The following is a 14,055-nucleotide window of genomic DNA, read 5'->3' on the forward strand; positions in this document are numbered from 1 at the left end:
TAAATTATCTGGGTGGTGTTGGGCCCTCTGGGTGGTGCTGGACCCTCTGAGTGGTGTTGGGCCCTCTGGGTGGTGCTGGACCCTCTGAGTGGTGTTGGGCCCTCTGGGTGGTGCTGGACCCTCTGGGTGGTGTTGGGCCCTCTGGGTGGTGTTGGGCCCTCTGGGTGGTGCTGGACCCTCTGGGTGGTGTTGGGCCCTCTGGGTGGTGCTGGACCCTCTGGGTGGTGCTGGACCCTCTGGGTGGTGTTGGGCCCTCTGGGTGGTGTTGGGCCCTCTGGGTGGTGCTGGACTCTCTGGGTGGTGTTGGGCCCTCTGGGTGGTGTTGGGCCCTCTGGGTGGTGCTGGACTCTCTGGGTGGTGCTGGGCCCTCTGGGTGGTGTTGGGCCCTCTGGGTGGTGCTGGACTCTCTGGGTGGTGCTGGACCCTCTGGGTGGTGTTGGGTTCCTGGGTGGTGTTGGGCCCTCTGGGTGGTGCTGGACTCTCTGGGTGGTGTTGGGCCCTCTGGGTGGTGTTGGGCCCTCTGGGTGGTGCTGGACTCTCTGGGTGGTGCTGGGCCCTCTGGGTGGTGTTGGGCCCTCTGGGTGGTGCTGGACTCTCTGGGTGGTGCTGGACCCTCTGGGTGGTGTTGGGCCCTCTGGATGGTGCTGGACTCTCTGGGTGGTGTTGGGCCCTCTGGGTGGTGTTGGGCCCTCTGGGTGGTGCTGGACTCTCTGGGTGGTGCTGGACCCTCTGGGTGGTGTTGGGCCCTCTGGGTGGTGCTGGACTCTCTGGGTGGTGTTGGGCCCTCTGGGTGGTGCTGGGCCCTCTGGGTGATGTTGGACTCTCTGGGTGGTGTTGGACCCTCTGGGTGGTGCTGGGCCCTCTGGGTGGTGCTGGACCCTCTGGGTGGTGCTGGACCCTCTGGGTGGTGCTGGGCCCTCTGGGTGGTGTTGGGCCCTCTGGGTGGTGCTGGACTCTCTGGGTGGTGTTGGGCCCTCTGGGTGGTGTTGGGCCCTCTGGGTGGTGCTGGGCCCTCTGGGTGGTGCTGAACTCTCTGGGTGGTGCTGGACCCTCTGGGTGGTGCTGGACCCTCTGGGTGGTGCTGGGCCCTCTGGGTGGTGTTGGGCCCTCTGGGTGGTGCTGGACTCTCTGGGTGGTGCTGGACCCTCTGGGTGGTGCTGGACCCTCTGGTGGTGCTGGGCCCTCTGGGTGGTGTTGGGCCCTCTGGGTGGTGCTGGACTCTCTGGGTGGTGTTGGGCCCTCTGGGTGGTGCTGGGCCCTCTGGGTGGTGCTGGACTCTCGGGGGGTGCTGGACCCTCTGGGTGGTGCTGGACCCTCTGGGTGGTGTTGGGCCCTCTGGGTGGTGCTGGACCCTCTGGGTGGTGCTGGACCCTCTGGGTGGTGCTGGGCCCTCTGGGTGGTGTTGGGCCCTCTGGGTGGTGCTGGACTCTCTGGGTGGTGTTGGGCCCTCTGGGTGGTGCTGGACTCTCTGGGTGGTGCTGGACCCTCTGGGTGGTGCTGGGCCCTCTGGGTGGTGCTGGGCCCTCTGGGTGGTGCTGGACTCTCTGGGTGGTGTTGGGCCCTCTGGGTGGTGCTGGACTCTCTGGGTGGTGTTGGGCCCTCTGGGTGGTGTTGGGCCCTCTGGGTGGTGTTGGGCCCTCTGGGTGGTGCTGGGCCCTCTGGGTGATGTTGGACTCTCTGGGTGATGTTGGACTCTCTGGGTGGTGCTGGACCCTCTGGGTGGTGCTGGGCCCTCTGGGTGATGTTGGACTCTCTGGGTGGTGTTGGACTCTCTGGGTGGTGCTGGACCCTCTGGGTGGTGCTGGGCCCTCTGGGTGATGTTGGACTCTCTGGGTGATGTTGGACTCTCTGGGTGGTGCTGGACCCTCTGGGTGGTGCTGGGCCCTCTGGGTGATGTTGGACTCTCTGGGTGATGTTGGACTCTCTGGGTGGTGTTGGACTCTCTGGGTGGTGTTGGACCCTCTGGGTGGTGCTGGGCCCTCTGGGTGGTGCTGGACCCTCTGGGTGGTGCTGGTCCAGAGACTCAGAGCAGCTGTCTGACAACAAAGGGAAAGACGGATTGACTTTATTCTTGTATTGCTTGGTTGTTTTGCTCCACCCAGCCTTGAGATGGAGGAGTTTTATTTGTTTGCTCCACCCAGCCTTGATGAGTTTTTTTGTTCTGTAGTTGCTCCACCCCGTCTTGAGGTGGAGGTGGTGTTCTGTTGGAGGGGCTGCAGGTGTAGAATGAAGAGTCATTCTTTTTCCAAAAGCCTTTCTTTATGGCGGAGGGAGGAACAAGCAGGACATGAAGACAGGCTGAAGTAGAGACCTGCTGCTGTGCTCTGGCTCCCCCTGCTGTCCTCCCAGGGTAAAACCATCAAGCAGTCCAGCTGGTAGAATCGTCAACACTTAAAGCCAGGGTAGACGATGTTGTCCAAAAGCACTTTTTGTCACAGTGATTGAAATGCTCCTCCCCCCTGGGAGAAGTCAATACATTATGTGGATGGAAAAAGGTGCGGAAAAAATCTGACCACTGTAGCGGCCACAGGAGTGTAAAAACTCCGACCAATCGAAAGGCGCGGACCGCTCTTAAGGAACCAATCAAATCCCTTCGCCGTTCTACCAGCCTCCTGCGCGTACATTTCAATGGCGTGCACTGGCCCTGGTTCAGAGCGCGCGTTGCCAAGGAGCTCTCGGCGCTCGCAGCTCGCGTGAAAAATAGAATGAAGCGGAGTGGCGCGCTGCGCTCCTGTGCGCGTTGTGTGCGGCAGTCAGAAAGGTTAATGACATTGGAGGCGAACACAAACTCCGTGCGCGTGGCGCTTCCGCTTCCAGTGCGTTCGCTCCCAACGGAGCTCCTCCAATGGGGTGGCAGCTGGGCGGAGCCTTGGGAGATGCTACATTCGTGCTACATGCTAGTTTTCCAAGATCGTCGACCCGAGCTTTAATGGTGATCTGTAGTAGCCCTCTGTTGATGCACGCCCCGAGTTTACTACTAGTTACTACTAGCTCTATTCTCACAAAAAAAGAAAAGGTTTGTGGTGTCCTTGCATTTCCTTCCCTACACCTCTTTTTATTTTTGTGGCCTGGTCTGTTCACTGCTGTGGTTCGTCAGGGGGAGGGGGGATTATATATAGGTATATGTATGGTTCTGTCAGTTTTTGTGTTGGTTGTTGGCCAGTGGCGTCACTAGGCCTATTTTGGGCTTCAGCCCCCCTAAAATAATCTCAAGCCCCCCTAAATAATTTGGTGGGGTTTTTTATTTAATTTTTTTTTTTTTTTTTTTTTACAAAAACGTGCAGACAAATTCAATATAACGTGCCCACAATATGAGTTTAAATAATCATATAACCTGTCATTATTAACGCAAATATGATCATAAATCTGTCAGTTTCCCTTTACTTCACAGGTTAAGGCAGAGAGCCCCGTCAGAGCTGTTATCCAGTCCATTCCACTTGTTCACGTAGAGTTCACCCACATCACTTGAACTCCAGTCCAGGTTTTCTCTGCCACCTGGCTTGCTGCGCAGCGCTCAGAGCCTCAGATCAGGAGAAGATTCAGGAAAAATGGATATACGAAGGGTTTTCAAGAAAGTCAGTATTTATCACAGCTGGTAGTAACAGTTAGCTCCAGCCCCTGTCTAACAGCAGAAAGCCCCGTGTATTTAATAAAAAATAAAAACCTGGCTGGCACACTCCCGATGGGGGGGGGGGGGGGGGGGGGGGGGGGAGAGAGAGAGAGAGAGAGAGAGAGAGAGAGAGAGAGAGAGAGAGAGAGAGAGAGAGAGAGAGAGAGAGAGAGAGAGAGAAGAGAGAGAGAGAGAGAGAGAGAGAGAGAGAGAGAGAGAGAGAGAGAGAGAGAGAGGAGAGAGAGAGAGAGAGAGAGAGAGAGAGAGAGAGAGAGAGAGAGAGAGAGAGAGAGAGAGAGAGAGAGAGAGAGAGAGAGAGAGAGAGAGAGAGAGAGAGAGATTTCCGCTAAGTAGCAGCTAAAAAAACACGCTGCTATTGAGCTAACTTGTTAGTCTTTTATGCAGCGGATAATAATAATAATAATACACTAACAATAATCACTTAACCATCCCTGTCGACCTGTAGGAGTCAGGAGGACAGAGCAGCTTAGAGATGAGAGGGGAGAGAGCTCTTCTGGAAAGCTGAGTCTCTGAAATTGAGTTGGGGAGGATTGTTGTTGAATTATTTTCCCTTGAGTGGATTTAAAAGCAACAATATTAAAATAAAATGAAGAAAAAACATAAAATAATTGGAAGGTGTGGATATTGTTCTCTAAATAAATGTTCTTGAAATAATACTTTGTGCAGACATATACCGGATGTGATTTGGAGTAGATTCAAAGGTGCCACAAAATGATCTCATGTTAAATGACTTTCAAAAGCAAAGTGAGTCATGTGACATGTTAAAATATATCTCCCTCTCTCTGACAAGGGGAAGTCCTGCACATATTGAGTGGTTGATTCTTTTACATGCATTTATTATTATTTTGGTTGTAGAGAAACTATGCAGCTCTTAGAAAAATCATTAAGTTTGTAACAAGTAGCCCTTCGCGGCACTCGGTGACCCTGAAGCAGCTCTAAAGGTCAAAAAGGTGGATGACCCCTGGTTATATTGTATGAAAAATCTGAAGGTTGCTTAAAACATTTACATACTAATGTATCTCTGTTAAATCTGTCCAGAAAAGTGGAAAAAACAACTTATCAGTTTTTGTTTGCTGTTTGTGAGCGTTTATGCTCGCATTCGTTCACATCCTGTGCATCTCCTGGGGGCTAAGCCCCCCTTGTACTTAAAACCTAGTGACGCCTCTGTTGTCGGCTCTGTTTTGGTGTTGTCTAGATTGTTGGTAATGATGATTCTTGGTTACGTGTGGTGCGTCGACAACACTGTTTTGCATCGTGATTTGTACATAGGTTGTGACCCCCCCCCCCCCCCCCGCCCGTTCTCCCTCTCTTTATCTTTCTATCTCTCTCTCTTCTGTCTCTCGCTCTCTGAGCGTCTCCGTCCCGGTCCTGTCCTCAGCCATGCCGGATGCCAGCTTTAAATAAAGGCAGCAGCAGGAGGAGACTCAGTCTCGTCCTGCTGTGTGTGTGTGTGTGTGTGTGTGTGTGTGTGTGTGTGTGTGTGTGTGTGTGTGTGTGTGTGTGTGTGTGTGTGTGTGTGTGTGTGTGTGTGTGTGTGTCTGTGTGTGTCTGTGTGTGTCTGTGTGTGTGTGTGTGTGTGTGTGACCTTGATTTTTTTCACTGATGGTTTACTGTTTGGCTCTTTGAACTCTTGAATAAAAACCAGTCTTTTGACCTTTGACCCAGACCGGGTCACAGCCTGAGCAGAGGACTGAATCCAGCACGACTTTGTTTGACATGAAGAAGAGAGGAACGAGGATGAGCAGCTCAGGAACTTAGACTGTTTCTATGTGGAGCAGCTGTCATGTTCTCCCTCCTCCATCAGCCGAACCCCCAGTCCTCTGTCGCTCAGAAAAGTCCCATTTTCCAAACAGTAACTGCAAAACATCTTTAAAGACTGAAGCGTTTTCCCTCTCCAGTGGTGGTCCGCCGTTTGCTCCAGGGTTCAGTTCTTCTCGGTGTTGGTCTCTGAGGCTGTAGCAGCTGGAGGGGGGCTGGAGGGAGGTGCTGGACTCTGGTTCTCATAATGAACCGGTCAGAGGACACAGTTCAATATTCACTCGAGGACAAGAGGAGAGGTTTTAACCTGAGTGATAGGCCTGGGTGATACGCCAAAATTTGATATCGGTCCGATACCAAGTGAATACTGGGCCAGTATCGCCGGTACCGATCCTTTTTACTAGGTTTTTTTTTAATTAGATTTTTTAACGTGATTTTACATCCAGAGCAGGAGCCAGCTTCTCCGTCTGACGCTGTAGAGTAGCTGCTAGCATTCCTGCTCCTCTTCCTCATCTTCATTCAGGAGTTTTAGACGTTTCATGAAACAGCGGCCCCTGCAGGCCTTGGACGTAACTGCAGCTTAGTGAAACGCTGGTGCCTGTGGCTTGCGTCCATGTACGTGCACGGAAGAGGGGAACTAAACTGCATGAGCAGCCTTGGCACACAGAAGAGGTGACGGATTCGCAGAATGGCTTCAACTGAAGTAAGTAAAGTTACATTTGTAACTTTTGGTCAGCCTCCCTCCTCACTCTGTGAGCAGCGCTGCAGTAACCTTTAAGGTTCTCCTGCCTGGTGGGTCTGTGTGGAGCTGTGGCAGTGCTGGAAGCCGGTCTGTTCTCACTTTCTGGAAGATCCATCCTCAATGCTGCTCAGTTAAGCATCTGGTGGAGTAATGGCGGAGAGCAGGCCCGCGGGAGGCGCATTACGTCACTTCCTCTCAAATTCTCCCCAAGAAATAGAAATTGCCGGACCGGCACTGCAACTTTCAAGTGGCAATTTAACGGTACTAGCAATGAATATGTCAGGGCACATTGTACACACCATTGAATATTCATTCATTTTCTGCCGCTGCTCCCTTTCGGGGTCGCGGGTGGCTGGAGCCGATCCCAGCTGCTGTGGGCGAAGGCGGGGTCACCCTGGACAGGTCTCCAGTCTGTCGGAGGGCTGACATACACAGACATTCAACCATTCACTCACACCGAGGGGCAATTTAGGGTGACCTATTAACCTGACGTGCATGTTTTTGGACCGAGGGAGGAAGCTGGAGAACCCGGGGAGAACATGCAAACTCCACACAGAAAGGCCCCGAGCCACGGTCGGTATTTGAACCCAGGACCTTCTTGCTGTGAGGCACGAGCGCTAACCACTGCACCACCATGTGGCCCATCGTTGAATATTTGTAACATATTTATGGTGGAAAATAAGTATTTTTAAAGTTGAAAAACTCTTTAATGCACCTTTAACACAATCCTGATTCATTTCCACTGACTAAATCTATGAAAACAGTTTATTCTCTGCTGAAATTACATCTTTGACCAAGAATTACAGCTTGAAAAGCAACATGAAATGATGCTGAAACACCAGAATCCTGACTTCACTTCTCTAAAACAGCTCCTGATGTTCTGGAGGCTGCTGTTGAAAAGCCTCAGACCTGTCTCTGAGTCCAGGGTCTTCCTCCTCCTCTTCCTCCTCCTCCTCCTCCTCCTCTGTTTACGCTGCTTTTCAGTGCTTGTGATGGTTGCTGGTGTTTCCACAGACGAGGATTTCCTTCCTGCACACATTCCATTCCATGCTGCAGTGTCTGAAGCTGTGGAATAATAAATCCAAACAGCACTTCTTTCTGTCCGCCATGGCTTTTCCTCTCGCTCTCGCACTGCCCCCTGACCTCGGAAGTGATGAGAAGAAGTCACAAAGCGCCTTCATGCTAAAGTGAGCTGTTTGCACACGAGGGCTGAAGGAAAGGCTACGCTCGGAGCAGAAAACAAACAGATCGACCTGGACGTGTTGGTATCGATCCGCCCAGCCCAACTCGCCAGACGGAGAAGTTTCTTCACGGATCCACGACTCGACTCTGTCGGAGGTAAGCAGGAGTGTTGAGCTGTGGCCTTGGACCGGCGGTGCTATTAGCTACTGCTAGCTGCTAGCTGCTAGCTGCTGTTAGCTGCTACCTGTAACCTACACTGCATCTTGTATTGTATATAACGTACATATTGTAAGGTTCCTGTTATATTTTAAGATCCATGGTGTCCATACAGTCACATCTTCCTTGTTTCTTGCTTTCTTTTATAAATCCTCACTACGATTCGCACCGTGACTCGTCCTTATTGCACCTTCCAGCTCTTCCTGCAGCCCCTGTGTTCTGTGAGCCTCTTGCTCCGGTACATTTCTCCTCTGTGAGATTAATAAAGTCTTCTTCAATCCTATTCTGTTCTGCTAGCTGCTCCTAGCTGTTAGCTCGGACCTCTCAGCTATTCAGCAGTCTGTCGTCTTCATCTGTTCTTCAACCGTCCAGAGCTCTAGAACATGGCCCGGCTCCTGGTCCTGGTCCTGGTCCTGGTCCTCACTGTGATCTGCGGGATGCCTGTGGACTCAGGTCAGTGTTTTCAGGACTTCTATCATGTGACTTTAATAACCTGACATGTTCTACCGACGGGTTCTCCCTCCTCAGCCATTGGTCCTCTGTGTTCTCCTCTCTGATTGGCTGCTGGAGGAGTGAAGAGTCTCTCCTGAATCTGTTTCTTCTCAGATTCAGTCCAGAAAACCGTCTCAGCTGTTGAAGGACAAACTGTCTCTCTGCCGTGTGAAGCTACGAACGATGAGACCATCAGAGTGGTGGAGTGGACCAGACCGGACCTGAAGGACCAGCCTGTTCTGTTATACAGAGACGGACACTTTGATCCAGATAATCATCCTTCTTATCGGAATCGAGTGGATCTGAAGGACGTGAAGGACGGAGACGTGAGTCTGATCCTGAAGAACGTGACCTTCAATGACCGTGGGACATTCGAGTGTTACGTCATCCAAGGAGGAGAACAGTCCAGAAAGAAGAGATCTGAAGACACCGAGTCCCTCAGCTTGGTCTCTCTCTCAGTGTTTCCTCCTCCAGGTCAGTAGTTTCAGCTGCAGGTTGTTTCTTCATGTTGTTGCTGAGAGTTTGGAGAAGAGACAGCAGCTCTTCATCATCCTCTACCTCACTCTGTTTCTGTCTGCAGGAGACCCAGGAGGACGAGGAGGGGATGGAGGACATGTTGGTCTGATTGTTGGTGTGACTGTAGCTGCTCTGGTTGTTGTTGGTGTTGTGATGCTTCAAAGATACCTGAAGAATCAGGTCGTCTCCGAGACACTGACTGCAGGCTGTGGACTCTCCGTCTTCCGTGGTGGAGACGCTGGAGACCCAGGAGGACAGACTGGACTCTGAAGCCCGTCACACAGTCCAGGGACCCTGCTGCTGCTGCTGGATCAGCAGTGTTGGGCAAGTTACTTTCAGAATGTAGTATTCCATATTATTAGGTAGCAGGGCATTAACAGAAATGTCGACTCGTCGACTCCCGTCGCACAAGTTGACGTAAATTTGGAGGAGTGGACAGTCGTAGGTTATTCTCTCTCTCACCGGATCACCCACAGCTGCAGCCTTCATCCAGCGCATGAGGATGCTCTCATCTCTCTCCGTTAAAACATGAAGCTGCAGCCCAAGAATGTGAGGGAAGATGACCCCGAGTAGGATTACTAAACTGAGTGTGATCTCAGAATATTACAGCAATAAGGATTAATTTGTTTACCCTTTCTCTTTAGAGGCTGGAGAGTTCTTTTTCTTTTTTTTTTTTGCAAGTTGAAGTTGGTTTCTGACTGGTGTCTATTTGCGCTTCTGGTATTTCATTTCCATTTATTCACATTGAAAACGGTTGTCTAAGTAATGTTCTGTGAACCATGCAGCAAGACCTGTATTAACTTATAATTTTGACATCATTGAGTTTTGATTATTTCTTTTTTTTTTCTTCCAAACATGTCGCGGACATGCACGGTGGCGTCTCGCTGCCGCTGCCTTAAGCTTTAATTGAACTTTATGTTGTTGTGCAGTTAAATTTAAAAGAGACTCCAGGTGCTAGCCTTTGTTTTGTTCGGGTTAAGATGTCAGGAGGGCTGTTGATGCTCGTGTCTGGTTGGCGTTGGCATTCCGCAGCTGGTTCTACTTTTGGCGGCTTTAGACCCTCCTCCTCCACCACCAGACTTGTCAACCCGTCACTCTCCACCCAGCGCTGCGCCGCCTGGAGAACAGGAACAGCTCCGTGAGGACGCTCTTCCTGGAGCACAGCTCAGCGGTCAACACCATCATCCCAGACATCCTCACCAACAAACTGCAAGCACTACAAACCCAACCCCCCCCCCCCCCCCGACTACAAACCTTCTGAGGCGAAGACGAGATGGTGTCCATACACTCACTGATACAGAGACACACACTCACTCATGAACAGTCTCCACCACCCCCTCCCCCCCCCCTCCATGAACTAAGTCCCCCACCCTTCCTCCTCCCTCCTCCCTCCTCCCAGCCTTCAGTGCTGCACAGTCGCCACCTGGATGTTTAAACTATTATTCTTGTACCTGGTGGTGCCTTGTGTTGCCTCTGTTGTCCCTTCTGTCTTTACAGAACCTTTTTACTATGGTGTACTGTACCCCCCCCCCCCCCCCCCCCCCCCCCCGTGCAATAACAATAAAGGCTATTCTATCCTATTCTATTGTACTCTGTTCTATTCCCAGGGCAGAGCAGAGACCAGACGTTCTATTTCCACTGACCTGGAGCCTCAGTGAGGACAGCCTGTCTGCAGCTGAGCTTTATTAGAAACACACTGAAGCAATAATAAATCATTCCTCAGTCTTTGTAAAGTTTAGTGCCTGAAGAAATCCCGGGTTCGTTCCAAAAACAGACCTGCCAACCTGTACGCATTTTGCGTAGCAGGTACGCAATTTGACATCAAAATACGCTGGTACGCTCCGCCTCATTAAACTACGCAAAAAGCTGCAGACGTCTGTGAGCGCTGTTATAAATGCGGACCGTGGACGTTCTCATGTCTGACAACACGATGCAGCAGCAGGGCTCTGAAGTGTCACGCATTTCGGTATGTTGTCACGCATTCACGGCACACATTGTATTTGTCACGTTGAAAAAAATACCGGTAATTTGGCTGGTGCGCCGCAGCTCTGGAACCGGGAGGAAACACACGTGCTACCCTCGTAGTGCTGCGACGTTCATTGAACGAGTCGTTCGTTTGAACGGCTCTTTCAAGTGAACGACGAGAGCCGGTTCACAGCTGTCTGAGAGTCGTTCCTTTGTGCAAACTGTCCACGCTTCCTTCACATGTCTCCTGAGTGTCTCCTGAGTCCAGCTGTCTCCGCTGCCTTCATGTGAATGACGGAGTTTCAGTTTTCCGCAGCTCGCTCCAGTCACCTGAACGCAGCAGCTAACTAGCGGAGGAGGAGTGTCGCGAAACCGGAGAGGAGCCGGTGTTTTGGAATAACTGAGTCCCTGTTAACTGGCGACTGGGTTTCTTTCTCGTCCCTTGTTGCTGATAGATGTTAAAAACCAGACAAAAAGCCGTTCAGACCTTTTATGAGTCTGATTTCAACATCTGCTGCTACTAGCAGCAGCAGCAGGAAGTGCTAAAGGAAGTCAGTCACCAGTTAGCAAGGAAACCAGTTCATTTGAAGCACCGTATTGACGGCTTTATAAAGGTTTCAGTAATGGAACACTCGCACGCATGCGCACACACAGCATAAAATGCTCAGTTAAAGGACACGTAGCAGCATTTTGAAGCTCTTTTCTGGGGACGACGTGCAAGGTCAGCCGCAATGTAATGTGTATCAGAAAAACATCTGTTAAATATTTGTCATTAAAGAAATGAAAGAACCAAATGAAAACTTAAAATTTACAACTTAAACTGACAGTGCCTTTGCAAATGATCAAGCACAGTAAGGATAGATTTAGCACAATTCCCAGGTGAATAGATCATGTTGATCTAAACTGATTGATCGATTCTCAGTCTAATGGTTGTTCTCTCCAAAACATATCAGCATGATTTCATTGTATCAGTCACCACCTGCAAAATCATCTGTTCAGCTGTCAGAATCAGTCAAAAACACACTTCAATACCATGAATACCAGGCATGGGTGTGTTTGCATGAAGGTGAGGAGGACAGTCAGGAGGGTGAAGAGGGAGACCAGTGAAGAAGTGAGCTGTGAAACTCCAGCTTCATTTACAGCACATTGGGCTACAGACAATTTTCCTTTTTGTTTTATTACCTCCGCCAAGGAGGTTATGTAATCACAAAGGTTTGTTGGTTGGTTGGTTGGTTGTTTGCTAGCAACATTACGGAAAAAGTAATGGACGGATTGCAATGAAACTTTGTGGAAAGGGGGGTCTTGGGCTAACTTAGAATCCATTAAATTTTGGTGACGATCCGGATCACTGTCTGGATCCAGGAGTTTTTTTAAAGGATTCTTTATCATTGAGAGATAGGGAGTCTTTCACATAGTTGGGCATAACTCAACAATAAATGACAAGGGGGCTCAGCAAAAACATTACAGTAAGTTCTTCAAGGACTCTAAGAGAGATCAGCTGCTGATCCAGATCAGGAAGTGTCCCGGATCCCAGGATCCAGAACAGACAGAAACAGGGGGATTCCGGAGTGTCAGTCGCTGTGAGGAAACACTGAGATATGAACAAGCAGCAAACAGCTTTCTCCCAGACATTGTTTGTGTTGGGGAGAAATAAAATGGTTTTTTTTTTGTTTTTTTTAATCACATCTGGTGTTCTTACTGTTGTTGGTGACTGACTGGAGCTGTGGCGGAGGGCTGCGCCTCTCCGAGTGTCAGATTCTAGTTTTTTGTTTTTGTTTCTTTGTTTTTATTTTACAGCATATTGAACTCCGATGGACGGAAGTTGTTTTGTGTGTAAATAAAAATAACAGTTTCCTTGGAGGTATGAGAGCGATGTGTGAATCAGAACTTGAAGGTTCTTCTCACTGTAAAATGCTTTTTGTCTTTATTTTCTTATACACAATATTTTCTGTTAGCTAAAAAACCCAAAGAAGAAAATAAAAACTATCACAGTTACTATTATGACTGAAGGACTGGGCTCAGACAGAAAGGTAGATGAGGACTATTTTAGTGGTCCTCTGCCCTTAAAGACAAAACATCTAAACATTTTGACTGTCAGAGCTCACACAATGTCAAAAGAACAAAGCATTTTGAGGGCATTGACCATTTGTTTGAGAAAGAAATGTAGTTTTTCCACCTAAGTGAGCTGTTCTGGAAGAGATCTGATCTCTGACAGGTGAACTGTGGTTCTGCTGAACCGTCCAGGTTGTTTTTGGCAGGAGAACCAAGAGAACTGAGAACGTCTGGTCTGTTTTGAAAAATGAGCCGAAGCTGTTGAGAAGGATCTTTATATTTTGGAGGCTCTGACTGTTTATATGGGAAAGAAATGAAGCTTTGAAATGTGTGAACAGTTTTGGGAGAGAGATGAGGTTTTGCTAGTGAACTATGGTGTTGAGCTGAACTGTGAGACCATTTTGCCAAATGATCTTCGAGTTTTGAAAATGTAATTTCAGTTTGAAGAAATGAGCCAAACCAGTGGAGAAAAACTGTAACACAGGTGTGGGTGTTGATGAGGAAAAGACTGGAGATCATTCTGTCATGACTGGACACTTTAAATGGAAGACAGTGCATGACACCATTGTTCCTCATCTGTTGCCATGGTTACCTGCAAAGAAACACGTGCAGCCACCATTGCACTGCACAAAAAGGGCCTAACAGGAAGTCCATAGCAGCAAGTAAGACTGCACCTCAGTCAGCAGTCTATCACATTATCAAGAACTTCAAAGAGAGAGGTTCACTTGTTGCCACACAGGCTCCTGAGCGCCCAAGAAAGTCCAGCAAGCGCCAGGACCGCCTCCTGAAGACGCTTTAACTGCGGGATCGGACCGCCACCAGTGCAGAGCTCGCTCAGGAATGGCAGCAAGCTGGTGTGAGTGCATCTGCACACACAGTGAGGCCAAGACTTCTGGAGGAAGGCCTGGTGTCAAGGAGGGCGGCAGAGAAGCCACTTCTCTGCAAGAAAAACATCCAGGACAGACTGTTATTCTGCAGAAGATACAGAGACTGGACTGTTGAGGACTGGGGTAAAATTATTTTCTCCGATGAATCCCCTTTCCGATTGTTTGGAGCATCTGGAAGAAGGCTTGTTCGGAGAAGACGAGGTGAGCGCTGCCATCGGTCCTGTGTGAGGCCAGCAGTGAAGCATCCTGAAACCATTCATGTGTGGGGCTGCTTTTCAGTTAAGGGGCTGGCCTCTCTCACAATCCTGCCTAAAAACACAGCCATGAACAAAGAATGGTACCAGAACATCCTCCGAGAGCAACTTCTCCCAACCATCCGAGGACACTTTGGTGATAAAGAATGCCTTTTCCAGCATGATGGAGCACCGTGCCATAAAGCAGAAGTCATCACAAAATGGCTCGAGGAACATAACTTTAAGATTTTGAGCCCTTGGCCAGGAAACTCCCCAGATCTTAATCCCATCGAGAGTTTGTGGTCAATCCTCAAGAGGCAGGTGGACAACCAAAAACCCACAAATTCTGACAAACTCCAAGCATTGATTATGCAAGAATGG

The 14,055-nt window shown here is 49.8% G+C and overlaps 1 protein-coding gene across 1 annotated transcript; it reads left to right on the plus strand.

Moving 5' to 3' along the window:
• The first annotated feature begins 7,934 nt into the window (after positions 1–7,934).
• On the plus strand, positions 7,935–8,840 carry LOC115409419 (coxsackievirus and adenovirus receptor homolog). Its single transcript, XM_030120597.1, has 3 exons — positions 7,935–7,982; positions 8,136–8,495; positions 8,602–8,840. Exons 1-3 carry the CDS (start codon positions 7,967–7,969, stop codon positions 8,805–8,807), a joined length of 582 nt encoding a protein of 193 aa, XP_029976457.1. The 5' UTR covers positions 7,935–7,966; the 3' UTR covers positions 8,808–8,840.
• Positions 8,841–14,055: the final 5,215 nt, after the last annotated feature.

Source organism: Salarias fasciatus, chromosome 3 (assembly GCF_902148845.1).
Source record: "Salarias fasciatus chromosome 3, fSalaFa1.1, whole genome shotgun sequence".
NCBI lineage: Eukaryota > Metazoa > Chordata > Actinopteri > Blenniiformes > Blenniidae > Salarias > Salarias fasciatus.